This window comes from Podarcis pityusensis (genome assembly GCF_964106645.2).
Source record: "Podarcis pityusensis genome assembly, chromosome: 17".
NCBI lineage: Eukaryota > Metazoa > Chordata > Lepidosauria > Squamata > Lacertidae > Podarcis > Podarcis pityusensis.
Genome location: NC_138042.1, coordinates 9,358,775 through 9,382,253, shown reverse-complemented (window position 1 = coordinate 9,382,253; position 23,479 = coordinate 9,358,775). Strand labels below are relative to the sequence as shown.

Genomic DNA, 23,479 nt, shown 5'->3' with positions numbered 1-23,479 from the left:
TGGTGAGCAAGTGTAGTGTTGGACTAGGACCTGGGAGAGAGAGACCAGGGTTCAAATCTGCTCAGCCCCAGAGAAACTTCCTGGGTGACCTTGGGCCTGTCACTCACTTCCCAGCCCAAACTACCTCACAGGGTTGCCGTGATGATAAAATGGGGAGGAGCAGGAGAAGGACTATATCTGCCGCCTTGAGTTTCTTGGTGGAAAGGTAATTTAGTACAGTATGTAACGAAATAAATAGGGAAATGCCTGAGGGAGATTGTCTACGTATGAGATCAGAGGCCAATGCAATGCAATGAAAGCAAATGGAGACGATTCCTTGGGAACTAAGCAGTTTGCCTTATTTCTTAAGCCCGTTCCTTGTAATTGCTACTTATGCTATTTTAAACATCCTTTCCCATTCATTATCTATCATTTCAATTCATTATACAGTGGTACCTCGGGTTAAGTACTTAATTCGTACCGGAGGTCTGTTCTTAACCTGAAACTGTTTTTAACCTGAAGCACCACTTTAGCTAATGGGGCCTCCTGCTGCCGCCGCTGTGCCGCCGGAGCACGATTTCTGTTCTCATCCTGAAGCAAAGTTCTTAACCTGAAGCACTATTTCTGGGTTAGCAGAGTCTGTAACCTGAAGCGTATGTAACCTGAAGCGTATGTAACCCGAGGTACCACTGTATATCATTTTATCATTTGAAAAACAAACCAAAAGCCTTTCTTTTGGGAATTATAGGGACAGAACTACCGAAACTGTATAGAAACTTATTCATGTACAGCGGCAAGAATGTTACTTGCTCAAAAATGGAAAGAAGCAGAAGTCCCAGCAAAGGAAGAATGGATACAAAAACTTACAGAATATGCAGAAATGGTGAAACTTACTAGAAGAATAAGAACTCAAGATAACAAACTTTTTTATATAAAAGAATGGAAATGGTTTATTAAATATTTACAGATAAATTGTAAGCAGATAACAACATGGGCAGGATTATCGGCAGTTTGAAAGTAGATGAATAAGTGAGCAAATTAAGTTAACTTGGATATGTAGAAGATATCAAAAATAAATTTAAGGAACCGCAGAGTGAGGGGGAAGGAAGTCAAGTTCTGAAATGTTCAAACGACTGTAAAATTAGTGAAATGTATAAATCTGAAAAGTATAAATAAAAATTAATAATAATAATAATAATAATAATAATAATAATTGGTACTCATGCTGTGGATTTACTACTAACAAGCTGCGTGGCGAGGCTTATTTGCTGGTAAAGTAAAATAAAACACCACCAGCCTCAGCTGATTAGTCTCGGAGCTGGCCTCGGAGCGGCTTTCTCTCCGGGTTCGTGGCACCGCGCGCCCGGCCGGGTGCAACGCCCTCTCGCCCCCGCTCGCTTTGGTCTGCCCGCTTCCCACGCCCCTTCGTGGCGTCTGCGGGGCGGATCTGGGCGGGAGCGAGGGCGGCGCGGAGGCCGCCGGTTGGAGGAGGCCGGGGAAGTGGGGCGGCGCTGGCCTCCTGTGGTCCGGCTGGAGAAGGAGGAGGTGGAGCCCGGGGGGGGGAGTGTCGCCTGCCTGGGGCCCCCGCAGCGTCGCGGGCGTCTCGGTGTCCCTGCGCAAAGCAGCAGGCGCGGCCGGAGGGAGGTGCGTGCGCCTTTGCGCGTGGCGGCGCCGAAGGCTGAGGCGCGAGAGCCCGGCAGGTGGGGACCTCCAAGCGGCCGGACTGAAGCTCGGACGTCGGGCAAGCGGGAGCTGGAGGGGCTCGGCTGGGTGTCAGGTGGGTCTTGCGAGCTGTTCGCCCCGGCGGGGCGCGAGCAGAACCGGCTTTTGGAGAGGCTCTGTCCGTCGCCAACCGTCCTGCTTTGGGGATGAGAGGGGTCTCCAAGGTCCCTTTTGGAATGGGCAGCGTTCAGCGAGGAATCCAGGCTGAAGCGGAGTCCCCTTTCCCCCAAAGCGAAGGACATTTTGTTTTCTCGTTATTGCGCAAGGAAGTCAAAGCGTTGCTGCGACATGCCGTGCGTTTCCGTGGCTGTCGAGGGCTACCGGTGGCCACGGTGGCTGGTTGGAGGGCTGTGCGCCCCGCCTCCTCCACAGCTGGAGGCGCACGGGCAGCTGTGCGTCTGAATACCAGTTGCTGGAAATCGCGGGAAGGGTCCCTCGGGTTCGGATCCTGTTTGCTAGTTTCCCATAATGGGCATTTGGTTGGCCACGGTGAGAACAGGATGCTGGGTTAGGTGGTCCATTGGCCTGATCCAGCACACTCTTCTTAGGGGGTCCAGTTAACCATCTTTCACCGGCCCGGGGGCATATTTCTCTGGTTCCGCGATAATATCTCCTACTACCTCCCCATCCCGTTTGAATGTAGAGAAACCGGAGAACTGGCTCCTTGACCTGTCTGGTAAACTGGGACCTTGGGGGTGAATTACTATGGCAAATACGTGGCAAGAGGGAGACATGCCCCGTGGCAAAGGGAACCGCAGCCTCAAAAAGGGTGGAGAAGCCCAGAGTATGTTTTGCCTGCATGTGTGATTCAGAGCATCATTAACAGAGCAATCCAGCAAGTAAAGTCCTATAGAGGCACAGGGAGTATATTTTCTAGACAAAATAACTTAACTGCTGCAGTTGTATGGCTGAACATGCTTTCCGCTATATATGTGGAATTCTTTGGAAATGTAAATAAGTCTGAGATCACTTGCTTTGTAACAGCCAGTACCATGTGCAGTTTTTAAGCCTACATATTTAGCTTTAACCAGTGGTGTCCAAACTTTTTTCAAAGAGGGCCAGATTTGATGAAGTGAAGGGCTGTGAGGGCTGACCAAGGGGCCAACCAAAGTTGTTGACCTTTTTTTAGGATTGAGGTTGTTGAGCTTTTTTTATGATTGAAGTTTTTAGGGCCGGTTGTCTGGATTAGACCCCCAGAACAGACTTTGAACATGCCTGCTTTAAGCTGTGGTCCTAGACACACTTTCCTGGGAGTAAGAGCCTTTTAATTCAGTGGGATTTACTTCTGGGCTGGCATGCACAGAATTGGACTGTATGTCAACGATTGAGCAAGTTTAAGCCGACCTGTTGAAGTGTATATATGAAGGCTCATTGCACAGGTTAAAACTTCCATCTGAGACCTGCAAGACTGGAAGAAATTCCAAAGGTTATTAGGTGACAGGTACTGTGATGTGTCCAAGAACATAAAAAAAATTACCTTCTGCTGAGTCAGGCCGTTGTCTATAATGCTAGGAATTCTACCTTGATTGGCAGCAGCTCTCTGAAACCTTGCACCTGCGTTTCCCCCAACCCTGCTTCCTGAGATTCTTTGACTAAAGAGCCGCAGGCTTGGCATATGCCATGGTACTGCAGGAGGAAATTCCTCAGTTGAAGTGCCATAGCCAAAATAGGTGCTCTTTGCTTTTATTTATTTATTTCTGTTGCAATATCTATAATACGCCGCCTTTGATAGCTCTCCCACAGTGGCTTACATAAACATTCAAAACCATAAAATATAACTGAAAGCAAACCATTAAAAAAACAAAACGGCAACCTAGGAACAGTACATGGCTGAGCTGAGCAATTCAGATAAAACAGATAAAAAATAAAAAATCCAGCAGCAGTTTACACAATTAAGTAGTTAGATCAGTACTTCAGTTAAAACTAGATTTTATTTCATGGGAAGGTGGTATGCAGAGCCGGCCCTCACCTGTAAAAATCTTCATGCAGGGGTTTATGGCACACCTGAGCAGCAGCTGGAAGGCATGTGGGTTTGGATATGGCATAGAGCCATGCTTGCAATCCCACCTGTCTCTTGGAACTGCATGGCTCCGCATCTCAATAGATCACAGCAAAACCACCCCAGGATATAGGGACCTGCATATGTGGTGTAATATACATAAGAATGTCCCTGTCATATCCCTTGGGCTTGACTAGTGTCACACTTGCTTAAATGGTTGTTGGACTACAACTCCCGTCATCCCTGACCACTGGTCCTGCTGGCTAGGCATGATGGGAGTTGTAGTTCAACAACAGCTGGAGACCCAAATTTAAGAAACATTGTTAAGCTCATGCAAGAACTTCTGCTGGCACAGTGGGGCTTTCTCTCCTCTTCTCCCCCTGTGCTCCTCTAAATTGTCTTGGGGTGTGTGTGTGCCGGGAGACCCCCCCCCAAAAAAAAAACAGCACACAGGGCTAATAGTGAGGAGAATTTTGTATGGCAAGCTGAAAAAGCTTCTGTTGATGGAATGATTGTCATAGCACTACACCAATTTCCTCCACTCAAATTCATAGATACCTCCTACTGGAAGGGGACATGGCTTAGTGGTAGAAGACGTGTTTTGCACGCAGAAGGTGTCAAAGAGAGAAAACTGTAAAACCTTTTGGGAGATGCGTAAGTGGTGGTGGTCAGCTTGTACGAACAGGAGCCTCATTGCAATCATTTGAGAAGCAGAACAAATCTATTGCAAAATTCAGTACTAGCAACACAACTCAAAGCAGGATGCTGACAAATTAGTAGTTAAGAAACTGCCTTATATGAAGCCATACCATCACTTCAGCTGTACTTTCAGATGCCAGGGATTAAAGCAAGGACCTTTTGCACATCCATCACTGCCTATTCACTCAATGAGGGCAGGGGAACGGGCAGCAAGAAGGAGCAACAGCAGCAGGATGGAATACCTTGGGAATGGCAGTGAAGCCTTGGCCCAGGCATGAGCCTCTGAGGGAGTCCAGCAGTTCCAACCCTTGCTACCTGCCCTGCTGTGAAAGAAGGACCAAAGGCACTCTGAAATGTTTAGCCTGGAGGAAAGAAGATTAGGAGGGCAAGATTAGGCTGTTTAGTTCAGAAATATTTTAAAGGATTTCAGAAAGAAGAGAGGGAACAGCCATTCCCTATGTGAACAGCAGCAATGGCCATGAATCACAAGGAGGTTGGTTTGGGTTCAGTTCAGAACAGATATCCTAGAGAAGCTGTTGGTCTTGCTTGAATTTTTTTCAAGGAGGGGACAGTCAGAGAAAGATTGAACAGACATGTGTTGGGTAGTTAACAGCACACCTTGTTGTACTTTTTTAGAACCAGTTCAAGGTTGTTTTTTCTTGTGATCACGCTCACAAATTTGTCGTAAAGTAACTGTACGAGCGGGTGGCGCGTGGGTTAAACCATAGAGCCTAGGACTTGCCAATCAGAAGGTCGGCGGTTCGAATCCCCGCTACGGGATGAGCTCCCGTTGCTCGGTCCCTGCTCCTGCCAACCTAGCAGTTCGAAAGCACATCAAAGTGCAAGTAGATAAATAGGTGGTATTACCTTCTCTGGCGGGAAGGTAAACGGCGTTTCCGTGCACTGCTCTGGTTTGCCAGAAGCGGCTTAGTCATGCTGGTCACATGACCCGGAAGCTGTACACCGGCTCCCTCAGCCAATAAAGCGAGATGAGCACCGTAACCTCAGAGTCGGTCACGACTGGACCTAATGGTCAGGGGTCTGTTTATTCTGGGTCTGTTTATTCAGAAGTCAGCCCCACTGAATTAAATGACAGTTGCTAACAAGTAAGGGTACAGCCCTCTAGTATGGGAGTAAACGCCAGTGAAATCAATGGGACTTCAGAGTAGTCACTCTTTAAATGTGCACAAGGTTGCAGGCTTAATCTCCAGCTGCCCTGTCCTGTGGCAGGCCTTTACAACTCCTTCCTGGAATCTGGGCTTTGAACAGGATGCACCTTGATCAAACAATTCAGTCCAGACCAGCAAACATAGAAATAAAGCCAGCCAAACACATTTCTGCCCTGCATCCAGATCTCTGTGCAAGATGCCCTTGAGAACTGTGCAGAGACCAGGTGCAGTTGTGTGACTTCTGCATATGTGGACGTGGGGGGAGTGTTTAGAAATCCTGCAGCCATTGGAAGTCTGTGAATCAAGAGCAGATGCCCATTTCCTCATTCTGCAACACACATGTTGGTTTCAAGGCGGTTTCATGTTCCTCTGGTTTCCAACATGAACATGTGTTTTTGAACACCTGGCAAGTATTTTGTTGTTTTCAAATACACTTGCCATATGAACATAGGGAGCTGTCTTAGTCAGACCATTAGTTCTGACTAGCTCAGGACTGCCCACTCCGACACTCATAATTCATTCAAATGAAACGTTCTTCCTATAGGCTGTAGCTTCCATATGATTTGGGATGCTTCTCTGCATTATATGTCCCATAGGGCCTTGTACATCTCCACTTAAAAGAGCTCCAATAGCAGAGTTGGGGAAGACCCCAGTACCTTGGAGAGAAAAGTAGCGGACTAGACTAGGCAAGCTAATCGTCTGACACCAAACTATAGAGAACTGCCCAATGTAGGAGTCAGATAGGAGAGAGGGAGACCTGGGCAATCCATTGAGAGGAACACTCTTGCCCTTATTTGATGGGCCTGCTTTTTGGAAGGACAACATGATTACCACACTACCAATTTAATTCTGCTGTGTGGAGCTGCAGGGGAATATTGGGTGTATTCCATGCCACATTCACAGTTGATAGAAATAGCGGTGCGATTGCAGGTACCTGGCTTGTGCTGTGCATGGACTGATCATGTGCTCTAGATTCCTTTGGAACGAATGTGGGTTCTGATCTGAGACAGACGAGCTGGTGTGGGGCAGCATGTTCTCTAAAACGTTGCTCTTATCTGATAAGATTTGTCTCTCTGCTACCAAGTTGTTGCTTTCAGCTACTGCAGGGCACTTAATAGCCATCAGGCCGCTCCTCTGCCTCTAGCTGGCTAAACTTTCATCAACAACTTTTTCTTCCAACTCACAGAGCTCTATAGTGGGGTAGGAGAACTGGGGGAAAAAATAATGCCTGCCAACCAATGCACCCCTTTGGTTTCATGTACTACCAAAGGGGTACATTGGTTGGCAGATGAGAAATATATTTGCATTATTTTCAGCTCTCCTACCCCGCTACTTGGTAGTTGTACTCCCAATTGCCCTAGTCTCCTTCCTACACACACATATATTTTCTCATATTATTTTCCTTCCGTGAAAATTCATTATTTACTCCCGTCCTCTTGTAGCTATTGTCTGCTGACCCCTTTAGTTTTGTCTCCTCATTTCTGTCTAGTTCTGAGAGAATCACCTTTTTTGTCTCTGATAATACTCCTGTCTCCCTTCATTCTTGGGAGTTTCTACATGCATGTTGACCACCCAGCCTGGTACCCCCAGATTCTCTTTCCACACAACTTCCTTCAGCAGCTACCTTTGGTCAAATTTTCTCCGCATTGTGACCCTCTTGATCTTGTGGAAAGAAAGGCTGCTCCAGACAATCTTTTTATTGAGCATTCAACCTGATTTACTTACACTGGTGTTGTATGATGTCAGCTCTTTATCGAGCATTCACCCAAATCTGTTTGCACAAAGGTCTTTCCATCTGTCAGTCATGAGCCCAAACTTTTTAGTCCATTTTGCCACCAATTTCCTAACTGCACGAAGTCTGTGTGTTTGCTGTTCTTTTTTACAAGTGGATTTGTTGTGAGAGTGCTTTAATTATGCAAATCTAAATTTCCAGTATGCGCCTGACTCTTTCCTGCTAAGCAGTAGCAGTCTGGAGGCAACTTCCTTCCACCTCTCCATCAGCCTTCTCATCTCTCTTATTCGGTCACCAAGATAGTTCTGGAACCTTTTGCCTCTTATCCTCTCCTTCCTCTCTCCTTCCTTTCCTTTGCCTCTTCCTTCAGTTTTTCAGCCTCCTCTGTGCTTCACTCCTTCGCTCCTCCCTCCCTTAGCTCCCTTCATCCCACTGATCCTAAGCCCAAGCTCACTTCTACAGTATACAGTATTTCACTTCATCTGCTCCTGTTCGTGCGCAGCTCAGGAAGTCTCCTGACCCTTGCCAGCTGCTCTCGACACTGCAGGTTTGTTTTCTATGCATTTTAATGCAGCTGATTCTTGCTAACCAAAATTACCGTTCTTCTCCATTTTTAGGTCTTCCCACCCAAACTCCGGATTTTGGATATTAAGAAATAACCTGTTTTCCTTCTCTCCACCCATTTTGCACCAGATCTTCCTCCTTTACATTTTAGAGGCTCTTTTCTTGCCTGGTCTTCTTAATCTCATTAGTCTTACAGATCCCTCTTGTCTTGCCTGATTCCCCTTTTTCTTCTTTCTGCCAGCATTTAGAACCTGTCGTCCAACTGGACGTCACCAGCTATCTTACCTATATTCTCTGTGTGGGGGTCATCAGTGCACATTCCCACCTTTGAAAGTTTTGCCTGTCACTTGCTGCTTAGATTGTTCTGGGTACATAAACCCCTGAGGGAGATCTAGTGACGCTTATCCCTTTGGCATACTTGCAATTCCTTTAGATAACACGCCTGATCCCCTCCTAAGCTGCCACATGGTTGTGCTACTTGTGCTTCCTATATCGTGCATTTTACACCATGTGCAGCCATTTAATCCTTATGGTGTTATGACACACTGGTCAAGCCTAACTTTGCCCCATATATCAGAGACGGAACTTCTTCCCCACCATCACCATTTGGTCCATGCAGTGAATTGTCAGCCCAGTAGTGGGCACTCCCACCCTGTTCTTAAAATGGGAATATATGTGCCATAGCAAAGCATATAACCAAATGTTCCTGCCTTGCAATTCACAAAAATTGCAGATCCATGCGACTGTCTAGAACCGGCTCCATATCTGTGGCTGCATCAATCAATGAGTGGGACAGAAGCTGCAGTCCTTCAGAGCTTGAGACTATGAGTCATTTGCAATATTGCCTGTGGCAGAGTAAACTGGAGAGACTGGGCTGTGTGTAATCAACCCTATAGTGCTCTCAACCCAGGCAGCAGGTCAGTGCCCTTTGCTATGTGGCTTTGAGACCAAAAAGACTTCCTCTGCTACCCCTAGTGTAGCAGTTCTCAAACCTTTTTTCTTTCTTTCTTTTTTGGCAAACCACTTGACAATTTACTGGGCCTCGGCTGACTACTGAATAAGCCAGTTAATCCTGGATAGCTCAGTTGTTGTGGTGCTGATAATGCCAAGGTTGCAGGTTTGATCCCCTTATGGGACAGCTGGATGTTCCTGCATTGCAGGGGTTGGACTAGATGATACTTAGGGTCCCTTCTAATTCTGCGGCGGGAAGGTGAACGGTGTTTCCGTGCGCTCTGGCTTCTGTCACGGTATCCTGTTGCGCCAGAAGCAGTTTAGTCATGCTGGCCACATGACGTGGAAAGCTGTCTGTGGACAAACGCTGGCTCCCTTGCCCTGAAGCGAGATGAGCACCGCAACCCCATAGTCACGTATGACTGGATTTAACTGTCCAGGGGTCCTTTATCTTTTCTTTACAATTCTATGATTTTATGACTATTTAATAAACTTTTATTCAATGTCAAGATCATGGTCAAAGCTAGTGTCACTTTAGAAAAATCAAGTGCAGGGCCAAGTGCAGATATTATTTACTCCAAACACATGATTCTGGTGAATTTGTAGCCCCCCCCCCCAACTCTGTCCTGCCTCTCCCCCCCCCCAGCTCTCCACACACACCCATACACATTTGTCTTCTTGCAGGTGTTGCTGAGATCCAATGGAGGACTCCACCCGCCTGGGCTACTGTATTGTGGCTGGCAGCTTTGTGGCCTTCCAATTCTTCTTCTCCGCTGTCAGCCCACAGTTATCTTTGTCGCTGAGTTCCAGATATTCCACCCTTCCATCAGTCAAGCAGAACGAATGGAATTCCAGGTACAGGGGTAACTCGGGTTATAAACACCTCAGGTTACAGACTCTGCTAACCCAGAAGTAGTACCTCAGGTTAAGAACTTTACCTCAGGATGAGAACAGAAATGGTGCGCCGGTGGCGCGCCGGCAGCAGGAGGCCCCATTAGCTAAAGTGGTACCTCAGGTTAAGAATGGACCACCAGAACGAATTACCGTATTTTTTGCGCTATAAGACGCACCAGACCATAAGACGCACCTAGTTTTTGGAGGAGAGAAACAAGAAAAAAAATATTCTGAATCCCAGAAGCCACAACAGCGATCCCTCTCGCTGTTCTGGCTTCTGGGATAGCTGCGCAGCCTGCATCCGCTCCATAAGACGCACACACATTTCCCCTTACTTTTTAGGAGGGAAAAGGTGTGTCTTATAGAGCGAAAAATACGGTAAGTTTGTAACCAGAGGTACCACTGTATAGTATGTTTAAGTGGTCGGGGAGGGGGGACGTGGAGAGTCCTGCAGCTCTCTCACACACTCTCAGCTAGTTCAGTTTGAGAACCTCTCCCCGCTTAGCATGTGAGAAGCCTTGGAGCATCACTTGCTTTGCAGGAAAGAGATGAGAATGTGTACATGAGTGCCCATGCGGGGGGGGGGGAGTGACACAAGCACTGCAATCCTGGGGTAACCCTGTCTTATCCTCCTCCCTAGATGTGTGTCCACCCTCCATGCTGTGATAGTCGGCCTCTTCTGCCTCTGCATCCTTTGGTTTGACGATGCTGTAAATGCCAACCCTATCTGGTAAGAAGGAAAGGCCCTCCTGGCTTGCTCGCACGCTTCCTCTGACCACTTTGCTGTCCAGGGTTGCATGTGCAGATTCTTCAAGTCTGCCCTCCCCAGAGAGAGAGGGGGGAGGAAGAACTGGTGCATGTGAGCTTGATGGGACACATTGTGCTAGGAAGGCATGAAGGGTTGTTTTGTGTCGGGGAAGAATAGCCCCTTGTGTTTCTTGAGATTTAGGATTGCGGGAGGGGGGCGGGCACAGCTTCTGGGCCAGGGCTGGCAGTGGGCCTAAAGAGGTGTTTATGATGTTGCCCAAGCCATACCCCCCTGCTCCCTTCCTCCCTCCCGCTCTGCTTGCAATGCACATATCCATGCCTTTCTTTCAGTTAGCCTCACATTGCTCCTGAGCTGGGCTGGCTAAGTGAGTCCCTAAAGCTCAGCAGGCATTTTGGTCTGCACCCTGGTATTTCTGTTCCTTTCTTACCAACACATCTGTGACCCTGACTAGTTGACTTCACCGTCTTGGAGTACGCAGCCCACTGTCAGCTTATGTTCAATCCGGCTTAGATTCACCAGCTACATGTGGGATATTAGCTGTGTACGTCTTTGTGGTAATATAAGGCTGTATCCAAGGGATGCGGGTGGCACTGTGGGTTAAACCACAGAGCCTAGGACTTGCTGATCAGAAGGTCGGCGGGGTGAGCTCCCGTTGCTCGGTCCCTGCTCCTGCCAACCTAGCAGTTTGAAAGCACGTCAAAGTGCAAGTAGATAAATAGGTACCACTCTGGCGGGAAGGTAAACGGCATTTCCGTGCGCTGCTCTGGTTCACCAGAAGTGGCTTAGTCATGCTGGCCACATGACCCGGAAGCTGTACGCCGGCTCCCTTGGCCAAGAAAGCGAGATGAGTGCCGCAACCCCAGAGTCGGCCACAACTGGACCTAATGGTCAGGGGTCCCTTTACCTTTACCTTAAGCCTGTATCCAGACCAGCCCTCAACCTGAGGGTTGTGCAACCACAGTCACCGGCATCAGGGTTGTCAGTGATTGGGGAAAGACCAGGTTTTGCTCCCACCTTGTTACAACTTCTCTCTTTTTTTTGTTCTTTCTCCCACAGCAGCAGCTAGCTCCTATTGTCTAGTTTTCATCAATCCTTACAGTCAGTTGTAATCTGTGAGGGAAAATCTTAAAGACCAATGGGTGTGTTTTATACAGTTTCAACAACAAGGAATTGGGTGGGGGGACTGCTAGAGACACAGCCTCCTTTTCATCTAGAGATGGGGATCCTATGACCTTCCAGAAGTTGATGGACTGCAAGTCCCATCAGTCCTGACCAGCATGGCAGATGGTGAGGGATGAGGAGAAATGCTGTATCTCAACACTATATAGAGCACCGGTCACCAACCTTTTTGGAACAGTGCGTACATTTCAGATTTTGAGAGAGCTCTGGGTGTCCCAGACAGAAAATAGCTGCTATGGGGAGAGGGTTTGCCGTAATACAAAATGGCTGCCATGGGGAGCATAGCATAACACATTATTATTATTATTAATACCCTGCCCATCTGGCTGGGTTTCCCCAGCCACTCTGGGTGGCTTACAGCATATCTAAAAACATAAAGCCTTAAAAACTTCCCCAAATAGGGCTGCCTTCAGATGTTTTCTAAAAGTCTGATGGAAGGGCATTCCACAGGGCGGGCACCACCACCGAGAAGATCCTCTTCCTGGTTCCCTGTAACTTCGCTTCTCACAGTGAAGGAACCAGCAGAAGGCCCTCAGAGGAGGACCTCAGTGTTAAAGATAAAGTCACCCCTAACAACCTTACACTTTCCATGGGAAGTCACCTATGTCCTGCTGGTCTTGATTGTGGAGTTCGCACAATATTGGTTACACACACACACACAACAGAGAGAGATGCTGTTGCTGTTGCTGTTTATGGAACAGGGAGCATTCCTCAGTACCAGGAAAAATATTGAAGGTAGCTACACAACATTCATTCTTATTTGAAATTTCTAAGGAGGTGCCTGCACATTTTGCCTCATAACTTCCTTCACGGGGGTTGGGGGGGGGTAGGAATAGAGACTTACTTTCTTCTTAAAAAATGAAAGCTCAGAGTCTGGGGCACCAGTGAAAGCCTTTTCAGGCACAAGTTGGCAACCCCTAGTATAGAGGGTCATAGGTTACCCACCCCAGCTAGTTGTTTGTCAGCACTTAGTCTAAACCAAACATGTAAAATACAAAAGCATGGCAAGAAAGAAAGACCTGAAGATGTTTCATGGTGATGGAGCAAAGCAAGGGCCTCGTGTCTTTTTTTTCTGCAAGCAGACAGTATGAAAGACTCCCTGCATTGTCGCGGACAGTCCATTTTTGCCCAGCCTCTCTTACTGAGTCAGGGAGGTCTTTCCCATCTAACACCATGTGGTGCTTCTTGCATGTGAGAAAGAAAGAAACTGGCACCTGTTGAAGTAGGGTAGATTCATCTCCCAAAAGCAGATCCCTCACCTCTTATCATTCTCCCACTCTTTCATCCTTTGCAGGGGAGACCCGTGGCTCGTCAAGCTGAACATAGCTGTCACGTGTGGATACTTGCTGTATGGTAAATATCATGGCCCCCATTTCATTGGGCAGGCTAGAAAGGCCAAGGATGGTAGCAGAAGGTTTCTGGGGAAGCTTGCCATTCCCCTCACCACAGCCACAGTTTGCCTTTCTATTCCTTGGCCTGCTACCATCAGATGCCATTGGGGTTATCTCACCCTGACCCAAGACCCATTAAATTGAACAGGAAAGGTGCTTCTATACTGAGGCATTCCCAGTGGATTGGGCCCCAAAGAATCACCCTAAAACAAAACATAGGAGTTTGTGCTTCCCCACTTCCCATCTCATAGTGAAGGGGAAGTTTGGACTGCCCAGAAAGAAGAAAAGCTTTGCAGCTGAGGCTGTGTAGGAAAAAAACAGACTGGTGTGTGTTATCTGCTGCCCTGTTTGCTTATTTATGTTTCTTATTTTGTTGTTCTATTTATCAGTTGTTATTATTGAGGTTATCTATAGCTTCACTGTAAGTCATTTTGAGTAGCTTTCAGATGCAAAAGTGGAATAAAAGGTGTCTAAATATTTTTTTTTAAGTACACAATCACTTGTGATATACAGCATCTTTTTTGCTGCCAGTTGGTGAATTTCATCCAGTGATTTAGTTCTGTGAGAAGTGAATTTGAAGCCCTGTTTCTTCTGCCAGGGAGTCTCCTGCAGCCTCCATCAATTCACTCTCACTCTTCTCGGTTACCCGTTGGTAAAGTTTTTATTGACTTACTTGCATCCATATCCTTCTTCCCAAGGTGGCAAACATGCAGTTCCCAAGTGATCTCTCATCCAGGAAGTGAATGATGGCCTCATGTGCCTTCAGACAAAACTCTGTAAATCACAAGTTATGTCAATCCAATAACACACAAAAATGATCATATAGCACAGAGTTCCTCTGAATTCCATTGCAGACCCAATCCACACTTCCCAGACCAGATCAGAATGCAACAATCTTTCTGATTTTGCACTTCTCTGAGTTTTGCAATTCAGTCCTTACCTAGAAACATGCCACGGCATATTAAAAATGTGTTTTTTAGGATAACATATATTTAGAAATGTGTATATTGAGATAAAATATGTATTTAACCCAATAACATTTTTAAACATTTTAACGGGAAGATTTTTGACGTCTGATGTTTCCTTATGTTTTTATATTCTGCTAGAAGCCGTCCAGAGTGGCTGGGGAAACCCAGCCAGATGGGTGGGGTATAAATAATAAAATAATTTATAATTTTATAAATAACCAAAATTATCCAAATCTGGTATAATAATAATAATAATAATAATAGAGACATTTGGTGGATGCAGTGGGAATGGGTTTGTTAGCCAATGAAAACAAAAACGAAAAAAACCCCAATATGTTGTTTATGGAGTTCTGAGAGGCTTAATTTGCGGAAATTCACATTCCGGTTTTTGTCAAGGTCATTAAAGAAAAGGGAAAACTGCTAGAAAACTGTGGTCCAGGGTGAAGCAGGCCCGTAGGACAGAGGAGAATACAGTGGGGAGGATGCAAAGTTCTGGGTGAAGAAAGCTCATCCCAAATACTGGGATTCACGCTTAGTTCTGGAAGAAGGCTGAAACACCCTCTGTATTTCAAAGGATTATTATGATGTGATGGGGACTATATAAGGTTTCTAGATTTCCGCAGCGGTAGGTAATATGTGAGGGGGGAGGGAGAGAGGTAAATGTCTCAATATAAAGATAGTGTAATGGGTTTTTTAAAAAAAAATGGTTGTATTGCTGGATGCTACTGAGTAGCTGACATTGGGGCCCAGAATGCCAACACTCTCCTGTACCACTGCTGGCAGATGGACATAAAGCTACTAGCTGGTCAGTTTGAATCCCTGTGATGGGGTGAGCTCCCGTTGCTCTGTCCCAGCTCCTGCCAACCTAGCAGTTCGAAAGCACACCAGTGCAAGCAGATAAATAGGTACCACTGTGATGGGAAGGTAAATGGCATTTCTGTACGCTCTGGCTTCCGTCACGGTGTCCCGTTGTGCCAGAAGTGGTTTAGTCATGCTGGCCACATGACCCGGAAAGCTGTCTGTGGACAAACACTGACTCCCTCAGCCTGAAAAGTGAGATGAGCGCCACAACCCCATAGTCACCTTTGACTGGACTTAACCGTCCAGGGGTCCTTTACCTTTTTAACCTTTTTTCCTACCCCATTTAAATCTTCCCCTTTTAAATCTCTGCCTGCAGATTGGCTGTTAAAAGAAGAATCACGGGGTCAGGGGTGGAAATATGTCGGCCTTGCTCTGTTACATGCTTGAACCTTGTATCCCGCCTGCTCATCTCCCAGTAAACCTTCCTTGTGCGTATGTTGTGTTGTGTTCTGAATTCTAGATCTGTTGCTGCTAGTGCGGTACTGGAGGACATTGGGAGATTCGCTTTTCGTTTGCCACCACTTGGCAGCGCTATACGCTTATGGATACGTGTTGGTTAGTTCCAGAGTCCTTTAGCTATTGGGGAGGAGGGAGGGGGAGAGGTTTCCTCTTATTCTTCATTCTTGTTCCTTTTTCTAAAAGAAAAAAAAACCCATTCTTCATCAATCCCTTTGCTTCCCTCTGCTCTTCTACAGCTTTCAGTGCTGCATCGTTCCATCCCAACCCACAGAAACCGGCTGTCATCAGGGCAAAAAAGGACATGGTCTGAAATCTGGACCAGGGAAAATAAAGAGAATTAGCATAGCACAGACTGAAACCCCCCCCCCCCCCGCTTCCAATGATCGGTTGGCTGAGAAATATAACTTCCATATGTCTGAGAACTCCTGATTTACTTTTCATTTACATGCTCCAGGAACTTTAAAAAGTTTTTTTTTTTAAGAGACAGAGAGCGTGTGCCATGGGGAGCCACCATAAGCATGATTACTCAGAAATAAGTCCCATTAAGTTAAATGGGATTGACCCACTAATTTGTGTGTTTAGGATTGCAGCGTAAAAAGGTGTTGTATGGAAATGAAGTATAAAGTATAAAGACAGTCCCTGCCTCCGGGTTCACAGTCTAGAACAGGAACGACAAACCTGTGGCCCTCCAGACGTCGCTGAACTACAACTCCCATAATTCCTGACCTTCAGACAAGCTGGGTGGGACTAAGGGCAACAGGAGTCCATCAACATCTGGAGGACTACAGGTTATTCATCCTTGGTTGAGAAGAACAAGATATGCTAGGAAGGGAGAAAGACAGACATTTTGGAAGCATAATGAGAAGTAGCATTGGTATGTCACATTAAAGAGGAGGGGGAATGTAAAAGTTTTTTATCTCAGTTTAACTTTTTATTCCATCACTAAGCTCTTTGTGAAATGGTGGAATTATTTTCCCCTCATCAGAAATCACCACCACCACCAAAGTTAATTTATTAATCAGCTTCCTAAACACAGTCTTAAGGTGATTTACACATGAAATAATGAAAAACTCAAAAACAACAAGCACATTTAAAACAAGACTAGAAGTCTTAACACTCGTGGGGAAGACCTGTTAATTCAGCTGATAAAGCCAGAACAGAAATATCTTCAACTGTTTCCGGAAAGTGCAGACACCGGGCGCCTGTCATATCTTGTATGAGGAGGCGGAGAGTCCTGTTCAAGAGGAATCCATGTGTGCTTCTAAGTTGTGCTTGTCCTGCTCAGCCATTGATTGATTTAGCAACCTTGGAGGAAGTAGTGTTTCCTCAAGACTCCTTACCTCATCTGCAGAATAGCCATTATAACATAGGCTGCCTTCTACATAGGCATTTATTTACATGCTGCTTATATGCCAAAATGGCTTCTAAGCACTTTGCAACTATAAAATCAGTCCATAATTAAATGCACAATAACATGGAAACATTCTTACTTAAAATATACAGTAGAACAAACAATTAGAAAGCATAAAATTAAAACCGTTAAAAGCAGTTTAAAAAAACCAATCACATGTTGGATTCAAGGGAATGTTTACCTGGCTAGAAAATGATAAGGAAAAGTTGGCATCACATTGAGCCTTGAGGTTAACATAACAGCAATCCTTTGCACACTTACATGGAAGCAACTCCTGTGAATTCAGTGGGAAGAAGAGTCCACCATCTCATGGATGAGGTTATGCTGCAATCTTGTCGTACTTGGTAGCTAGTCCTGCTAAATGAAATGGAGATTTTTCACAATCAATAGCAGAGTTTGTGTTACTAGTAAATGGGTTTAGAGGGTGGTCAAGCCGCAACACCATTTACCCCAGATTAATATAACTTCAGCCCACATCTGAGGACTCCTGCCTCCACTGCTGATTACCTTGCCCTTTCTGGCTCTTTCTCTTTCCTGAAAGCTTTAACTCTTGAATCCCCTGTGGTCATTCTCCTTGTAACAGCCCAGCCTGCTTCTTCATAGCAAATGGAGTCAGCTAGAGCAATACTTCTGCTGCAACAGATGTCCCTAAAATTCTCAATTCATTTCAAGGGGAATTGAACAGGTAAATGACCCATGAGATTGTGCCTGTCTTCTGACATGCAATTAGGCATTTGCTAGGGATGTGGGTGGCGCTGTGGGTTAAACCACAGAGCCTAGGACTTGCCGATCAGAAGGTCAGCGGTTCAAATCCCCGTGACAGGGTGAGCTCCCGTTGCTCGGTCCCTGCTCCTGCCAACCTAGCAGTTCGAAAGCACGTCAAAATGCAAGTAGATAAATAGGTACCACTCTGGCAGGAAGGTAAACGGCGTTTCCGTGTGCTGCTCTGGTTCGCCAGAAGTGGCTTAGTCATGCTGGCCACATGACCCAGAAGCTGTACACCGGCTCCCTTGGCCAATAAAGTGAGATGAGCGCCGCAACCCCAGAGTCGGCCACCACTGGACCTAATGGTCAGGGGTTCCTTTACCTTTACCATAAGGGACTTGCTTGGTTTGATTCGTAACCCAGCCCAATAAAGTTGCTCACGTATTGCATGCTAGTCGTGTTGCTGAACTGGTACAGTTCACAAAACAAAGAAGCGGGTATTGCGGACCAGCTTCTATTGGTATAGATATACACAGGTTTGGCAGGGTCCTGTTGGATGGATGGACATTAAAATTGTTTTGCATCATTCTGGATGGAAAAGCCCAGCGACCAAGGCATGGGTGGCACCAAGGAGTCTGGCTGTACTGGTATTCTGCTCTGCTGTTCTCTAACACTTTCTCTGCTTGGCTTCCTTGCTGTTGAGAGAAAGGGAGGTCGGGCTCTCTGCTTGGTACCTGAGAGCTGCCTGAATCTTCTGGCACTGGAAAAAGCGAGGCCTTTGGCACTGTCTTGGGGAACAGTGAGGCCAGCATCTCAAGGTTTCTCTTTCTGTCTCCACAGAGCCGTGGGGTGCTGCCCTACTTTGCCAATTTCCGTCTCCTCTCGGAACTCTCCACGCCCTTCGTGAACCTGCGGTGAGTTTTCTAATGGAGTAAGTCAAGGGTTTTTATGGTGTCAGGAGCTTCTTCACAAACCTGTGACATCCATTCGACAATGTGGGTCTGCATATCCTTTTCAAAGCAAAAGGGACAGGCTTGTGGAAAGCAGCTGTACCCCAGGCCCCTCACAAGGAGCCACAGTAAAGCCCCCCACTTCCTAAATGGCCTCGGCCCAGGATATCTGAAGGAGCGTCTCCACCCCCATCGTTCAGCCTGGACACTGAGGTCCACAGCTCAGAGGGCCTTCTGGTGGTTCCCTCCCTGCAAGAAGTGAGATTACAGGGAACCAGGCAGAGGGCCTTCTCAGTAGTGATGCCCGCCCTTGACATCCCATCAGATGTCAAGGAAATAAACAACTACCTGACTTTTAGAAGACATCTGAAGGCAGGCCTATTTAGAGAAGTTTTTAATGCTTGATGTTTTATTGTGTTTTTAATATTGTGTTGGGAGCTGCCCAGAGTGGCTGGGGGATAAATAATAATAATAATAATAATAATTATTATTATTATTATTATTATTCCACAGTCAACATCTTAAGTCCTTTGGGTGGCCACCACTAAGGAAGCTCAGCTCACTCCTTTTTATTTTTTTTTATAATAATATTTATTCCAAGTTTAAAATTACAAAAAGAGAAAAAAACAGTACAAAATACAAAAAAGAATTTAACAATAACAGAGCAAAAAGTAAAAAAAAAAGGAACAATTAAAAAAAACAAAAGATATAAAAATGCATTCAATTAAAATAGGACAAAAACAGATTAAACCTTTACATGACTTTTTTCCTTTACTTATTTCCTTGACCTCCTCTCACCTCCCAATTTTGTATTCTAGTTCCGATCGTTTCTTCAGCAAATCCTACCAACCTTATTTTCATTTACGTATTTTAATTTAAAATATTATAATTTAACATCCTCTCTTTCATCAATTTCATCAGCTCATTTTTACTTAATCCTTTATATCATATCTGCCAAAACTACCTAATTTTCTTTTTCCAACATCTTTCTAACAATCTTTAATATTACAATATTTTTGAAGATATATTTTAAATTTTTCCAATCTTCTTCCACCGACCCTTCTCCCTGGTCAGCTCACTCCTGATCCCTTAATCCTAGAGGAATTACCATAGGTGGCGCTGTGTTCCACCAACAAGTGAAGCTTAACGGGGGATGCAGAGGGCACCCCCCCCCCCTTGAATTCATAGCACTGACCCCATTCAAAGCTTACTTCTCAAGAAACTGCTACATCGTTCTATCTGGGAGAACCATGGCTGATTTAATGCTGCTGAATTCTTGGTTCCCCATGCCTCACTAGAGGTCTGGAATTATCCTGCGGATGACTTGTGGTTTTGCTTTCTTCAAAGAGGTGGAAGGAAGGGGTGGCATCTTCCAGGACAGCCGCCCTGGGTGGTTTTTTATATGTATACATTTGACACAATACTTTTGCCTTACCTCAGGTGGTTCCTGGATGCAGTTGGCTGGCCACGCTCTTCCTGGGTCGTCTTGGCCAATGGCCTGGCCATGATGGTGGTCTTCTTTGTGGTTCGGATTGCCGTCATCCCCAGCTATTACATGCAAGTCTACTCCTGGTATGGGACTCCTGAGTATGAGCGCCTGGGCCTGGGTGTACAGCTGGCCTGGATTGGGCCCAGCCTAGCCTTGGAAGTACTCAATATGGTCTGGATGTATCGCATCACCCGGGGCTTCTACCGAGCCGTCTGCCGGTCCGTGTCTCGCAAGGCAGCATGAGGATGTTGAGAACGGGGCAGTACTTGGTCAGGAACACAGAGACTCTTAAGTACTTCTGGACCACGCTGGATACTCCCCCTTCTAATACCCTTAGAAGCCAGTAGCCATAGGAACTGCTTCTGACCATCCCCTTGGCCCAGGCAGACAACCCTGGATCCACACAACTGGAGCATTTGTTTGTTTTTTCTTCCATCATCTTGGCCACCCTGAACAGAATGAGCAACTGGAGAACAACATCCATCTCAGTTTTGGGGATGGACTCTCTGGGCATCTAACATGGTTTGAAATGTATAGTTTAAACTCTTTCTGTGTGTGTGAAGCACAGGAATATCCTTTGGCTCACATGGGTGGGTGTGGAGCAAAGAGAGATGTAGCTGTATCAGCAGTTGTCTGGTCTTTGTGGCTTCAGGCTTAGACTGCGACAGTGTGTCTAAACAGCTCATTGCCTTGTTTCAGCTACATGTCTATCAGTTGGAAGGAAAAATATGCACTATTGCCTCCAGGGTAGAGGGGCCTGGTTTTCTGTTGGAGGGATATTTTAGAGGAAGAGAGAAGGGACGAAAGGAAACCGTTCTGCCACTTTGCCCAATGGCTCTTTGTTCTTTTATAGAAGTATGTTGGGAGAATGAAATAGGCTGAATGCACAGAGGAGGAAACCGTGTCAAGCGAGGCACTGAAAATGGAGGATTGTCCATGCTTGGACGGCAGTAGTAAATACTGGAAGACAGTGTTTGGAAAAAGGTGTTTCCACTCTAACAGGTTGGGGTGGAACTTGACATTCCTTCATACCAGGGTCCTCAGAACGCCATCCTCAGCAAAACAAGGCTTCATAACTCTCTTCACTTGGGCATAACCATGACACTACTCTTGGCTGTGCTCGCCTTTGTTCTGAGAGCTCGAAAGTAAAGAGGTTGACACAAAAAGGCCTGAGCAGAACTAGTTCAAAGCAAACTGTGAGGTTGTTGGGGGCAGGCGGGGCCGACCCAGTTACCTTTCACAAGAACTACTCCAACAGGTGTTGGCTGCCATTCTGAACCCAGGCATCTCTCCTTGAGGCAGCATCCCTCTTCGGGGGAAAATTGCATCATTCCAGCACAATACTGCAATATTCTGTTGTACGTCAGTCGTAATGTTGAGTGCAGCAGTGTGGATTATGGCTTCCTAAAAGTCACTGATAATGTCATGTGTCACATGTGAACATAAGAAGAGCTTGCTGGATCAGGCTCATGCCCCCCCCCCCAAAAAAAACCACACACGCATTGTGTGCATGGCAAACTGTGACAGCAAGGCCCCAGCTGTGGAGATCTGGTGTTGTGAGCGTCACATTGCTGCTGAACGTGGGAAATAGATGTGTCCCATTCCTCTGTGGTTACTCATAGTGAAATTAAGATGCAACTGTGAGAATGGCCCAGGTGGATTTCTGGATGGTTTGTATCTTTGATTCACCTTAGGGACCAACTTCAGAAGAACAGTTGCTTCTCTCTCGCCCCTCTGCACACAGCGCTTACAACAAGTTGTCAGGGGTTTAGCATTCTGTTTGCAAGGTTCATTGCACTGATGCTATTACTTCCTTACTTGTTCTCTTATGCTGAATCTTCCCCTGTCTCTCTCCCCCCCCCCCCCAGCACTAATCACAACAGAGTTATTCCATCTCTAAGGCTGAGGGGGGAACCCAGGAAGTTTACCTGTGCTAAACCAGCTGAAATGGAGCCCCCATTAATTTCCGTGGGTTTGCACAGGAGCCTTTTCTTGGGAACTCTGCTTCTAAGGTTGCGCTGGACCAAATATACCAACACCAGGTGCTTAACGTCTTTGGGTAGACTTCAGTAAGAATTTATATGCTCTGGGTCAACCTCTACCATTCCTCTACCTGGCTGCTAGGAGAGCAAGCTAATTTTTAAGAAGCTTGTGAAAGCCTTGTTCCCAAATCTGTGCCTTAAAATGCTTCTCCAAGCACTTGGCATCACCCTGGTAAAGTACCCTCCAGTTTGTGGCAAGGGTACAGCTGCTGGCATACATCATTTCACTATGAACAAATTTATGCCACAAATTCAAGCAGTGGAAATTCTGCTGTTGATTTTCTCTGCTGTTCGGATGGTTTAATCCTCAACTATGCAGCATTTTTTAAATTTTCTAACCTCCATTTATTAACTGGAATCAGTGAGCATTAATATAATAAATAAGATTAATTTATTAAATTTTGGTTTCCTCTACTCATTCTTGTCTCTGTGTGTATGTGTGTTTGTGTGTTGCATTTGGTGGATGTTAGGGCTGCAATACATCTGAAATTTCCCGGACATAGCCAGGATTTGGCTATTGGAAACAGTGCCCAGGTAGAAAACGCTTAAATGTCTGGGAAAATCAGGAAGTATGGCACCCCAAAACTCAACAACTTTTGTGTTTGGATTTTCACTTTTTGAAATATGGCAACCCTAGTTTAGGCATGTTATTGGGAGAGAGGTCTGCACCACATATGGATATCTCAACCCTGAAACCTTCTTCCCACTGTGCCTCCTTGCATGTCTTCCCCTCTGCGTTTCTCAAGTAGTATACCTGATGCAGTGAGCCATGGATAGACACCATGCACATCAAAATAACTGGGAAGCTGAGATGACCCCAGAACAAATTGTGTCCAGGACCCAAGAACAACAGGCCCAGCCTGGCCTCCTGCCCAGCTGGAAGACTGCAGACTTTAAAAATGTATGCAGCTGCTTCCATTGAGAGGTAAAGGTAAAGGATCCCCTGACCATTAGGTCTAGTCGTGGCCGACTCTGGGGTTTACTTTATCGGCCGAGGGAGCCGGCGTACAGCTTCCAGGTCATGTGGCCAGCATGACTAAGCCACTTCTGGCGAATCAGCGCAATGCACAGAAACGCCATTTACCTTCCCGCTGGAGCGGTACCTATTTATCTACTTGCACTGGTGTGCTTTCGAACTGCTAGGTTGGCAGGAGCAGGGACCGAGCAACGGGAGCTCACCCTGTCACGGGGATTCGAACTGCCGACCTTCTGATCAGCAAGTCTTAGGCTCTGTGGTTTAACCCACAGCGCCACCCGTGTCCCTCTCCATTGAGAGAGGTGTCTACAAATGGATTAGGAACTGGGTGGCAGCAGGGGATATGGACAGAAGCAACTAGGAACAAAAGGAATAGCTCTTAAACCAAAATGAACAGCTAGACAAGACACAGTATCTGGCCAAGTTGATTCCTAGAGTGGATAATATACAAAGGAAGAAAAGGGGTAGCTTTCGCTAACGACGCTTTATGTCTGAGTAGCTGGCAAAGCTTTTGAGCCATGGAGTCATTCAACTAAAAGTTCTGCGTAAGTAATAGCAGCAACTGCATTT

The 23,479-nt window shown here is 46.1% G+C and overlaps 1 protein-coding gene across 2 annotated transcripts; it reads left to right on the top strand.

Annotated features, from left to right (window-relative positions):
• Nucleotides 1-1,572: 1,572 nt before the first annotated feature.
• LOC308466960 (TLC domain-containing protein 4-like) lies at nt 1,573-22,332 on the top strand. Of its 2 annotated transcripts, none has more exons than XM_080988343.1 (7): nt 1,573-1,756; nt 9,500-9,670; nt 10,350-10,439; nt 12,952-13,010; nt 15,338-15,432; nt 18,293-18,366; nt 19,843-22,332. In XM_080988343.1, exons 2-7 carry the CDS (start codon nt 9,516-9,518, stop codon nt 20,132-20,134), a joined length of 765 nt encoding a protein of 254 aa, XP_080844469.1. In that variant the 5' UTR covers nt 1,573-1,756; nt 9,500-9,515; the 3' UTR covers nt 20,135-22,332. The 2 variants fall into 2 exon arrangements, with proteins under 2 accessions (XP_080844469.1, XP_080844470.1); XM_080988344.1 differs by lacking the exon at nt 1,573-1,756 and adding an exon at nt 7,775-7,847.
• The last annotated feature ends 1,147 nt before the right edge of the window (nt 22,333-23,479 follow it).

Coding starts and splice junctions, on each gene's coding strand:
- LOC308466960 (XM_080988343.1), top strand. CDS start 9,516: ATGGAGGACTCCACCCGCCTGGGCTACTGTATTGTGGCTGGCAGCTTT. Junction 10,440..12,951: donor GTAAATGCCAACCCTATCTG/GTAAGAAGGAAA, acceptor CATCCTTTGCAG/GGGAGACCCGTGGCTCGTCA. Junction 13,011..15,337: donor GTGTGGATACTTGCTGTATG/GTAAATATCATG, acceptor TCTGAATTCTAG/ATCTGTTGCTGCTAGTGCGG.